This window comes from Acipenser ruthenus, chromosome 25 (assembly GCF_902713425.1).
Source record: "Acipenser ruthenus chromosome 25, fAciRut3.2 maternal haplotype, whole genome shotgun sequence".
Taxonomy (NCBI): Eukaryota; Metazoa; Chordata; class Actinopteri; order Acipenseriformes; family Acipenseridae; genus Acipenser; species Acipenser ruthenus.
The window spans coordinates 22332335-22344949 of record NC_081213.1 but is presented as its reverse complement, the minus strand read 5'-3'; the positions used below and the strand labels follow the sequence as shown (position 1 = coordinate 22344949).

Genomic DNA, 12615 nt, shown 5'->3' with positions numbered 1-12615 from the left:
TTAAAGTTACAAATATCTTGAATTAAGTTGGGGTTCTTGCCTTCTACTCCAATCCTTATATTAATCCAGAGCTAAGCAAGTGGGAAGTCATAGGATTGAATTGTGGTTCGACCTTTGTCTAATGTTACATTTATATTAGGCACACATTTTTCATTTGTTTAGACCTGTTTCAGTCTAATCAGTCCGTGCTTTCTTGGTTCTTACTTTCACAAAATGAGGTACACTCAAGTTTTTTTTTCTGAATTTCTTTGCTGTCAATGTCTGTGAGCTGTCAATGTGAAGTCACGTTCGCACACAATCACTCATCTGTTTTGTGCAAATTTCAATCCAAACTACCATATGAGAATAATACATTACTAATAAATCCCCCACTTTGAGGTACTTACTGTACATTCACCTGCTATCCGCTCAGATCTTGAACCAGCTTTAAGTACCAGAATCTATCCTACCCATAAACAGCTTGAAAGATGGTCCAGATTAATTTTCCACCCCTAGAAAACAAAGTAGCCATCAGGCATGATGTACTAAAATAAAACACAAACACATTTATCACAGCTATATAACATTCACTAACTTGTGTCAGCTTCAACTGATACATTTCATTGCTTTGCTATCATGTGACATTTCTTGTCTTATTTGCAGACTCCATAAAGGTATGTCATTATGTTGACTTGACCCTGACTTGAAAATTGTTCTAATAATGCAAAAGCACAAATACTTTAACGTGGCAGATGACTCAATACAAGTTCTGGCACAGCTATGGGATCTGTGACAAGATGCATCACGTATGCTTTATTATGAAACGGTTTGTTAGAATGCTGCATGCAGATTGGTCCATCAGTGTTCCAAGCTGTTACAGTATCTAGCACAATATCACGATTAGGCACTACTTAGAAACAAACGCAAATCATTGCACCTGTGCTAACCACGTATCACTGCGCCATCAAAATAAAAAATAAAAAAAACACCTGTCAAAATACCTGCTGTCATGGAAGATACTAAAGACATCAAGGTGTCTTGTAATATCTTATATTAATTTGCACTACGATCCAGTTTGCTATTTTAAACAAGACGCTGTTTTGGTATTTTATTTGTAGTACATACCAGTCATTTCCTGTAACTTCAGTCGGATCCAGTTGTCAGATATTCAGTTTTATTTCCCTCATTTCAGTTGGTATCAGCCATCGTTTTGTCAAACTGACTCTTTAATTAATTTTTAACTGTGGATATTTTTATATTTTTCGACAGTATTTACATTACTACACGCAATGTCTTAACCATCTGACTCTCGCTTTTCTTCATTGACTCTCTTTACAGGTACAGAAATGTAACATTGCGGTGCTAGGAAAAAAAAAAACCTGAGAAATTAAGTGAATACCACAAAACAAACAAATTGGGCTGTTAACGCTTAAATGGCTGGCTTTCTGAAACAAAATATACAATTTGACTTTAAATGAATTACTTAATAATCATCATCCCAACAAAGCACCTTAAACTCTTGTGCTGTCTGGTATATGCTAGAGCCAATGGAAGTGAATTACCTAGCAACAATGTTACCTAGAATATGCAAGGATATTAAAAACAAGGATCGGACAGAGAAAATGACATGTGTTACACTATTCCATTCTGCAAATATTATGACATTGCATCATAAACCCAAGGCACATGAAGGAATTTATAAACTGGCACGGATGTGATTTAAAGTGGTACTGCAGCTTGAAGTGTTTTGGTTACTTCAACCATATCGCACCAGCACTTGAGAAAAACAGCAACCTTGTCACTGCCAATGTCGAGATGTATTAAAAAAGCAGGCTGTCAGATGTAACAGTGTGTTTAATTTCATGCGGTTTTAAAAAGGGGTATGAACTCATATACCCAGAGGCAGCTGAAAACATTTCAGAAGGTGTAAACAACCTGTTACTTTATGGCTATTATAATTAGCACAATCCAAATAGAGTCAGACAAGGCGTTTTTCGTTTTTTTCATTGCAAAGATGAAAATACAGCATAGCACAAAATTAAAGCCAACATTTGAGCAATAAGACTCAATTATAAGAGCAATCTTTGCCTTACATGAGTAATTATGTTTCAGGAGGTATGGGACATATTAGTAGAGTATTTTACTAGATTATAGTGTCTGCTTTAGAGATAATAGACAACAGGATGGTTTGTGGGTGAGTGTAAGAGCCGGGTTGAGTTCTGCTCATCTTAGATTCAAATTTACCAAACAGAGATAGGGTTAAGATTCTAGAACAGAAAAAAAGGAAAATAAGCAAACAGGTAACACTTTGCATGGTCTCTAACAACACTGTGGTTACATAGTAATTACATTGTAAGTACCCAAACATGTGCAAATTTATTGTGGTTACACAAACGCTAGCAACTGCCAATAGATATGTATTTTCTTAACTGAGAAGGCAGAGACACTCAGACTACACAACCGTGTGAAGACTACTTATTGAACAGATCTGGGTACTAAGATCAAAGTTCATTTGAAAAGTGCACTATTGTTCAGCATGGAACACTTTATTGTTTTTGACCTCTAAAATGCCTTGAAAGTTTTTTTTAACAAAGTCAGATGGGATGTTATCCACACTTGAGCAGTTCATTTCTTCAGCACTACTGGTCTTTGGTAAAGACTTTTAATTGGATTTAGGTCTGGGCTCCAGACATGATGACAGAACAGCATTGATTGGTGCTTTCTTAAAGTCAATTAATTTAAATGTGTGTTCATTATCTTGCTGAAAAGTAATCCTTTATTCCATTAAAAGGCTAAAGAGAAACCTTTAGTTCAGTTCAGTTTGTATATTTGTTTTTCAGATGTTTTGCATACCAATAGTTGATTATGTTTTCTAGCAAATCACTAGATTTCATTATTCAAAGTCTCACTTTTCAACTACAATAGGTTCCTACAATGTGTATTTTGTGGATCTAAATTTCAGATGTCAATTTCTTTCCGTGTAAACGATGCGTAATCTAGCACTAAAACATTTCTATATTTATTTCGCACTTCTGTTTTGTCTGTTGAAATTGCAATTTGTACCTTAATAAACATGCAGGTTCAAATGCTGTGTAGTGTTAATGCCACTACAAGTATTATGTATCCATTCACTTTAGAAAATGCAGCCTTGTAATATATCTTTCCTTACACATTCCTTACAAAATATCGATGGCAAAGTAATTTTTTTGTACTAAAATGCGGTCATGCACATTGGTAATCCATTGCACCACCTTGGTACCAAGTGTGCTAATGTATACTGTGCAATATTTTGATCAAAATCTATTGCATTTACATTGCTAGTATTACTTTGGCTGGCTAATGGTTCTGCTTGGGTTTCTTCAGAGTAAAACGCACAGGGGTTCTATGATGTTTCAATGTTTTCTGTAATGGGTCTCTGCTTTTGTGATATTACCAGTAGTGTTTGTTTGTTTTTAGCACTTGTAAATTCATGGTTAGCGATGGATAATGGCATTGGCACAGTCCTGACATATACATCCGGTCTACGCCATTCATTCTTGAGCCTCTCCCAACAATAAATACCAAACAAATGGATTCCAGTACATTTTTAATACCAGCTATTGTGATGTGATCTTTAATCATGTAGCAGCAGTTAGCTAAGGTACTGAGAGAACTCTTTATTCAGGTTTTCTCTGCACATAGTTATTTATTGTAGGTTTCTTTTTATAACCCTGCATACAGCAGGTGTTGGAAGTGGGTAATTTTAAATTGTGTGGGGAGAGCAATATATTTATCATGGTTTCATTATTAGTTGTTGTAGTTGGCCAAGTAACGGCAATTGGTTTTATTTAAAGGCTCCAGTTTGTAGTAATATTTATTTTAAATACAAAATGTGTCTAAGTCTTGAAATAATGATCTAAATAGTAGTGGATACTCTTTAAATACTCTTACATCATTAGATTATGATCCCTCCATGGTGTTCTCCAAAGCCTACATTTGACACTATAATACACTAAAATGACACATGTAAGATTACAGATCTTTTGCTTCGAGACTCTGGAACGTGTGTTTATTTACACTATTAAAATCATGTATTCAAATGAATTACCTAACTTCAGTACTCTGTTATAATGTTGTCATTGAGCAGACACAACACATTCAGAAAAATAAAAGTAATTCATGAACACAGCCGATAAGTTCTGCAATTTTCCCCTTCAGGGCTTATGTCACCTTGAATAAATACGCTCATTAAGCTGAACAGGAAAGTGTAAATATAAATAATTGTAGCCTCAAAGATTATAGGTGTTCCCTTGAGAAGTATTAACCATCAGCAAGAATTAATTCCTGAAACTGTCTTTACAGTATGTTGAGAAAGGGAACTTTTCTGTTAATTTTAATGTAGCTATTAGTTTAATGCCACAGTCAGTACAATGTATGTTCAGATCTCAGGGCTATGCTTTAATCATTTAGAAATTCAATGTATTCAGAGGTAAGCTCTTCAGCCTTAAAACTGTCTTTGCATCATGTCACTGAGACATCTAAACATGATGCTGTCCCTTGTACAGGAGGATCTTATGAATGTCACAAGGCTTTGCTTTAGCTTAGAAACTAAATAGAAATTAAAGGAGGAAGATCACCGTTTTCCCCCCAAATGGTGTCAATCTTACATTCTAGCATCTTAACCAAGGACTCAATGTTGCAGCTATACACAACCCTGCAATAGATATCGGGACGGTATTGGACACAGCATGCCTCAGTACTAGTTAGAAAGTAATGTATGTAAAAAATATATATATTACTTAACAATGGGATGCATTGCACCTTTAAGTAAGGATGCAGATATAAAACATTATTATAAATCCTTTTGTGGTGTATATGTGTTCTGCTCTGAAATATTGGGAACTAAATGAGAAATGAATTCCAGACCAAAGCTGTCATATTTTAGAAAATATAACTAAAACACAAAAGGAATACATTTCAATGATGCTTTACATCCTGTTACAGTCCATTGCATATGTATTGTCGGGCATTTTTCCAAGTCTAAACCCTTAAAGTCCAGGGTAATTGAAAAGCTACAAGCTACTATACAAAAGTCACAGGTTTCTTATTCATCCGGGGGTCTGCTCCAAACAACAGAAGCACATTCCAAAGATGTGCTCTTAAAAGGCAAACTGTAATATCTATCAAAGGCTGTTGTGAGTACAGAGTGTCTGGAATGCAACAACCAACTGTCTGTTTGCCCATGCATTCATGCATGAAGCTGTTCATTATATAGGACCAACCATGGGAGGGTCCATTAAGTTGAGCTAATTTCAGGCACAGATGGTTCACAATAGTTTAATGTCTGCTTGGTGGCCAGAATAAGTGACTTGTGCATGGCCTTAGACTTCCCAAGCACCTATAAGCGGCCAAGGAAGAAATAAAAAGGTGTTTATCATTTTGATAAACAACCACCCTCAATGCTGCAGGATGCTATGTGTAACTCAGAAGAGTCAAATACTATTAAATTATCATCAGCGGCAATGGCAGAAGTTATAAGTTCTGCTACCTGAGTTATAGTTAATGGCTTTTACAATGTCTAACACAAATCAGGTTTGCAGTTTGGCTTTTTAATGTTGCTTTACTGATAACATTTTACCACTGTCCAGGGAAGGTATTTTTTCAGAAAACGCATACTTTCACACAGCTGTTTTTACATCAGCACACTGATGTGCAGTACACAGTTTTAAGTGAGTGTGTGTGTATATATAGAGAATAATAGATGGGCTTCAGTGAGTTACATGGAAATAATTTCATCTAGGGTTTCTGTGATGTCATAAAGTAATTTATAAACTGTCATTAATGAATATTTCTGTTAAAGAGTGTTGTCGAATGATTGAAAACAAGACATTTTCTGTTTCAATAGAAAGTGATGGTCTCAAGGAGTCGAATGGGTCAAAGTTCAAGTATATTGTCCTCGCTATATAGTATATTTTCCGTAGCTACTTTGGTATTATGTCTTTTTTTTCCGAATGGCTCAGTATGCAAATATAGCCTTCATCCATGTATTTATATATATATGATTTTTTTTTATATATATGATTTTTGGATGGATGTCTGTCTGTACAATATTGTGTCTTTTTAACAGTTGCACAAGAATCGTAATACTTGGTCTGTTGATTTAAGCAAACACAAAGTTTTTGCACAATAAATTCAACTAAAATATTAACACTAATCTTAGACTACCTTACATAAAATAACATTGGATAGTCCAAGATTAGTGACAATCGGGGGGTGTGAAACAGATACCCATTATCTCTGCATTTCAAGACAACAAATCATTCTTTTATAACAGAATGGAAGCAATTAACCCTGGGTTGAATGAGCTGTGAAAACATGTTGGACAGAGTGGCTAGGAAACAATATTAGCAAAAAGTTACATCAAAAGGGTTTTTAGATGAATGTGTCTTCAATTAGCATTAACAATACTGCCTCAAACTAAGATTATAATTTGTGCAGCAGTTAACATCATGCTTCATGTAGATTGGGTAGATGTATGAGTATCTCATTTACATGGAATGTCACTGGATTACTTTAAGGCATGCATTTCCAAATGGTGCAGCACCTGATTATTTAAAAATAGCACTAGAGAGGATGTAAATGAATTACCTGCTAAGTAATACAGAACAATGGCTAGAGTCATTAAAAAGGCAAAAGGGAAAGACATGGACATCATTTATACTGAGTGTTACTGTATGAAAATCATGTCAAGCTTTTCTGAGAATGCTTTCTTTCACGTAAACCTTGAAAAAGCTCAGCCCAAGACACATTAAATGTGTAATCTCGAGGCAACGTTTAAACTTGTGCTCAAGTTGCTGTGTAAATGTACACTCACTTTCAGGCATGTGAAGAAATTGCAATTCACGTTTGGCTGTTTCAGGCTGAAAAAATAAACACAATAAGTGTGACATCATTTGCGGTGTCCCTCCGGTAGCATTTCAATGTATGTTTTGCATTTCATTTTATCAAACCTGCGTACAGTGGGTACTTAAACTAGGTGACTTAACAGAGCAACACCATAAACATTAATGCTGAAAGACTTAACCTAGATGCGACAGACACTTAAAATACGTTCAGTGGGTTAATCCAGAACTTTAAACACTGCTTGCCAATTCATAACGCTTAATTATTCCTACAAATAGGAGTTATGACTATTTATTCTAAAAAGGCCATGTTTGATTAATTGCAGGTAAAATGTTATTTGGTCTGTAAACCCACAGTTTAATGCAGTGGCGTAAATTTGTTTCAAAAGTGAGGGGGACAGTTTCTGTAGCTGATGAATGCATAGAGATTATTCTATCTGAAATAATGAAAAAGTGAGGGGGACCCCCTATGTCCCCCCTGTAAATTACGCCTATAGTTTAATGTTTAGAGGAATGGGGATTTAGTTATGTATACAGTACTGTACGTTCCTTGGCTGGTTGAGAAGGCCAGCAAATTAGGGGTTCTTTTGAGCAACTCTGCCGGTCAAATTAGCTCTGTGCTTTGTAATTGTATGAGGGTTCACTGTGATCCCATTGCCTATTTTTGAAAGTTGCAATCATTTGCCATGATGAATCTTACAATCTTGCTGTCTCTCTAAGCCTCTCTAATTAATTTTCCATCTCCCGGTTTGTTTGTAGTTCCTTTACCACAGAGTTGATTGGCGGGTTTATTTTTTCCGCAGCTTTTTTTTACCTGTTTTTCCCCCAAGGCAGCTTGATCAGCTCTAAATATGTGTTTTCCTACATTTTGTTTTTTCAATTATATGGCAAAATAGGCAAGCATTACCAAATGTTCTTTTCTGTTGGCAGAAGGAGGTACGTGTGAGGTGATAGCCGCACACAGGTGCTGTAACAAGAACCGAATTGAAGAAAGGTCACAAACAGTAAAGTGCTCCTGTCTACCAGGGAAAGTCGCTGGGACAACGAGAAACAAACCCTCCTGTGTTGATGGCAAGTACATTTTTTTTCACTTTAATGCTTAAATAATAGTAATATTTTACTATAGAGGTTTTGTAAGTGCAATCGTTTAAATGGTAAAAGACACAGAAGTTTTAGAGACAAGAAAAAATGATAGATGGGCAGGTGTTTCTTTTTCTTTTTTTTTAACAAAAGAACATTCTATCCTGGAAGGTTTTTATTGTAGAGAATTCATGCTTAGTAATTGTACGTTTAACATGATTTATTTATTATTTCCGTTTTTATAAAAGTTATTTCTTAAGGATAATCCCCTTGAGAAATAACATGTTGTTAGTGAGAGGGCCCTAAGTCACTCGACGTATACTGTATACAGGAATACACTCTGACAATGTTTGCATACAGTACATGCAAGATAAGCATTCTACTGGAAAGCCAGATTACAGTCTTTAAGCAGAATGGTTGACTCAGCGCTCTAGTCTGAAATCATGGACTAGAAAATAGGAAATGGATTTCCTATTTTTAAAATAATCATTCCAAATCACTTTTAAAAAACACAAACCACATGAGGATTTTGTTCAGCAGGGATGCTATGAAAATCCTCTTGTAAGATTAATCATGTTCTCAGTATGGTTTAATACAGCATAATTGAAACTGAATTATTTATCCAGTTGGCTAGACAAAAGTGTAAATTATTGATAAATTCAAAAAAGAGAAAACAACAATAATGAAAGCACATTCAATTCACACTTTTGAATGTCAAACATATGCTACATAGACAAACTAATCCAAATACAAGTGACATACCGTGTATATTGAAATGGTCTCAAACAGTGTCAAATCATAATCCAGTCTTGTAACTCACAAACCGGACACATTGTAATCATAAATCATAAGGGAATTGATAAATCATCAGCTGGATACATAGACAGCTCACAGTTTCGATCATGACCCCACCAGGTAATGTATGCACTGGAAATAATTCCTGAATCAGGGGTTAAGAGAATCCCACAGTGTTGATCAACAAAGAGTGATGTAGTTAGTGGGGAAGGGGAAGCAGTATTTATTTTCTAACAAAAAGTGCTGACCTCTTTATTCAGGAGTGTAGCCCTGCTGTGCATTGACGAACAGTTCTTTGTTAAAAAAAAAAAAAAAAGCGTCCCTCTAGATGTCTGTTTTTCTATATATAAAGTATAAAATTAGTACTTGTGTTATGTTGTTATTTGTATTACACATCAAAACACATATGAAGAGCATTTGCATAGGAAAGTAAAGTAAATGTACAATTTACCATCAACATGGCCTACTTGAGCATTGACTGAATTAGTGAATTGTGAAATAATGCATTGCAATAATAAATCAATTTCATCTGGATTAATCTGGTAAGCATACCCCTTCAACAAATTAAGCAATTTATCATTTTATATAATAATTGATCTAAAGTGTCTTAAAATCTCTGCATACTTTTAAATTAAAGTATTCTTTAAAAAAAAATGTGAAATAGCTTGCATAATTCAGATCTTTAATCATATTCCTGCCAAAGCAGCACAAATCCCTTGAGCTTGTGAAACAACTCCTACCAGTATTTCTATTTGTATCTGTCAGTTCATAACCCTAACAGATCCCCAAAAAAGCCTTTTGGTACTCTCAGAAATTGAAATAGGAGATTATGCACCTGTGCCTGAAACAGGAACAGGAATCTAATCCTTTCCTGGGACATTATTAAAAGGTATGAGAAGCATACTGCGTGCATTTTTAAAATGGTTTACTAAGGTGATGAGTCTGTTAATATCACTTATTACAGCTAAATTATTTACACATAGGCAGTGATCTCTGTCCTAAAACCTACATTTGTAGAGGGGTTTCACTTCAAGTAATCATTAGAGGTAGTTTTTCTCAGTTTTTGTATTTCTTCACAGTTTGGGAAAAATGTGATTTGAAATCCAAAGAGTCAGCTGTTCGTCCCTCTGGCCCTGCTGTAGCCTAGATAAGCAGAAATCTCGGGGCCCGATGTTATTAATGTGCTGTCTTTATGAGTAACGAGCCAGCTTGGAGAATTATTTCACACTCGTGGGAAAATCTATGGGCCCTGTCCTTTTTCAACACTGCTGGAAACAATGCAGGAAATCCGCACTTTTCAATTTGGTGAATCTGGATGACTGTATTTATAGAAAGTGTAGGCTACAGTGTTCTTTGGTAGGGTGATTTAGTTTAGGCCTTACAGTGTCTTTTTGTGCTAGTATTGAGCCTTCTTTATCACTTTACTGTCTTTTTTTATAGGTAATCTAGTTGTTAACAGTTAAAAGAGGGCTGACTATACCAATGATTGTTCTTACTTCTTATTAGCACAAGTAATATTGTCAGTGGTCCCTCTTCTCGTGTGTTGAAGAACGTTCTGTTCTTTACTTGCACACAAGGTTTTAATAATTTAATAATCAGTTTAAGTGTATTTAGGGACACAATGTAAGTTGTAACCACATATTTCATGTGGATACTTTATTTATTTAAATTCTCTTAGAAAAAAAAAGGCTATGGCATTTGTCTGGAAACTTAATGTCACAATATGTGTGACCTTTATCCAGTCTCAGACTAATTATCATGTTGCAGTTATTGATTAACAGCTTTGTGGAAAAAAAAAAAAAAAAAAAGTTTTAGCTCAGTCAAGAGAAACTGCTTTGCCCACAATGTTGTACTTTATTGATACCTGCTTTTGACACTAACATTTTGGGTTAAGACTCAATTTTCATGGCATACAGTATTTATAAATACAAGCAAAACACCCCTTCCCATGTATATTTGACCATGTGGAACATCTGTGATTGTAATTGATGGAGAATAAACCCTTCTGTTCAGCCAGAGGCTATTTACAGCGTGGGTGACAAGTTGTCAATCTGAATTTGATGGTTATTCTGAGGAAAGAAATACCCAGGAACACCACATCCTTGTTAACATATTTTAACTTGGAAATAGCACATGTTACAGAGGAGATCTATGGGTATAACAAATTAACGAAATCTATACTTACAGAGCAAAATAACACAAATTTCCTGGTGGTATTAGAATTTAAATAAAGCCCAAAACTACATGTTTGTAATGATATTGCAACTTTGAGAAACAATGAATTGAAATGAAACAAAGCACTCAGGCCTCCTCTGTTAGGTGCATGCTATTGGTCTTGGCTGTTGTCTCTCTAACAGCAAGACTGCATTTTAAATAAAAGTTTTCATTCTGACAGATCCTAAGATACATTTTTAAAATAGGGTATTTTCATCACAAATACAAAATGTCTAAGTGTTGTGCAACCGAACAGCTACCGAAAGAAGAAAAAAAGAAAACATATTCCTACTTGTACAGCTATATAACATTAGGGTTTATGGAAGGACTTACTCACAAAACACAGCCTCAATGTGTTATCTGTGGTGAAATACTTGCAAATGACAGCATGAAGCCGAGCAAATTAAAAAGACACCAGGAAACCAAACACCCGGAATCTGTAAGTAAAGATCGTGACTACTTTTTAAGAAAGAAAGAAATTGCAATTGCAAACAAACCAATTAGTATACAGGCTGCTTTTGAAAAAGTAGGGAACGAAGCACAGAAGGCCACAGAAGCTTCTTTTTGCTGTTCACTTATAACTGCAAAAACAAAAACAAAAACACACACTATCGACGAAGAGCTGATCAAACCAGCCTGTATTCAAATGGTCAAGAAAATGTGTGGACCGCAAATGGCAAATAAGATTAAAACGATTCCATTATCAGACAATATAGTGAAAGACAAAATGGCCGTAAACTGCGAGCAAACACCTGTACAAAAATTACAGATGACACAATTTGCTATCCAGTTGGATGAAACAATCACAGTGGCAGATGAGGCAGTCCTACTCATGTATGTGCGGTACATCGATGAAGCGGAACTAAATTTTAATGTCTACAAATGTTAACACCACAACTACGTGTGAGGATATTTTTCGTGAAGTGGACCGTTACTTTACAGCGCACAGCCTGCCATATGAAAACCTTGTTGCATGTTGTTCTGATGGGGCAGCCACTATGATGGGAAAAAATAAGGGCTTCAATAGTCGCTTAAAACAGCTGCTAACTACGTAATATTTAATTGTATGATTCATCGCCAGGCACTGGCAGGTACAAATCTGTGTGAGGACCTCAATGAAATGCTGAGCACAGTAGTTCCAACTGTAAACTACATTAAAAGGTCGGTCACTTAACAATCGACTCTTTGCTGAGACGTGTGAAGATGAAGCTCACCAAACGCTCCTGTTATTTCACAGCGAAGTTTGATGGCTTTCACGTGGGAAAGTGTTAGTTCATTTTGTTGAACTCAAAGAAAAGGTCAAAACATTTTTAGAACTACATAAATCTGCTTTATCGACTCAGCTAACTGAAAAGTTTCTAATTAAAACTGCACACCTAGCAGACATTTTTTTAGTCATTTTAATGAAACAAATCAAAGGTTACAAGGGGCCAACACGAACATACTGGACTCTTGACCGGAGGGTCGTGGGTTCAATCCCCAGTGGGGGACACTGCTGTTGTACCCTTGAGCAAGGTACTTTACCTAGATTGCTCCAGTAAAAACCCAACTGTATAAAAGGGTAATTGTATGTAAAAATAATGTGATATCTGTATAATGTAAAATAATGTATAATGTGATACCTTGTAACAATTGTAAGTCGCCCTGGATAAGGGCGTCTGCTAAG

General features: G+C 35.6%; 1 protein-coding gene across 7 annotated transcripts in view; it reads left to right on the top strand.

The window, feature by feature from the left end:
• The window catches only part of LOC117413854 (chemokine-like protein TAFA-1), a 116796-nt gene that overhangs the window by 83701 nt on the left and 20480 nt on the right, over positions 1–12615 (top strand). For 6 of the 7 annotated variants that reach the window (XR_004660940.2, XR_009308834.1, XM_034023228.3 and 3 more), the window contains exon 3: positions 7791–7931. Coding sequence is in view for 5 of the 7 variants with exons in the window: in XM_034023228.3 (XP_033879119.1) it covers positions 7791–7931 (141 nt within the window). In the remaining 2 variants the exon portion in view is untranslated. The remainder of the gene's footprint in view (positions 1–7790; positions 7932–12615) is intronic. The other variant, XM_058999646.1, reaches the window with a different exon arrangement.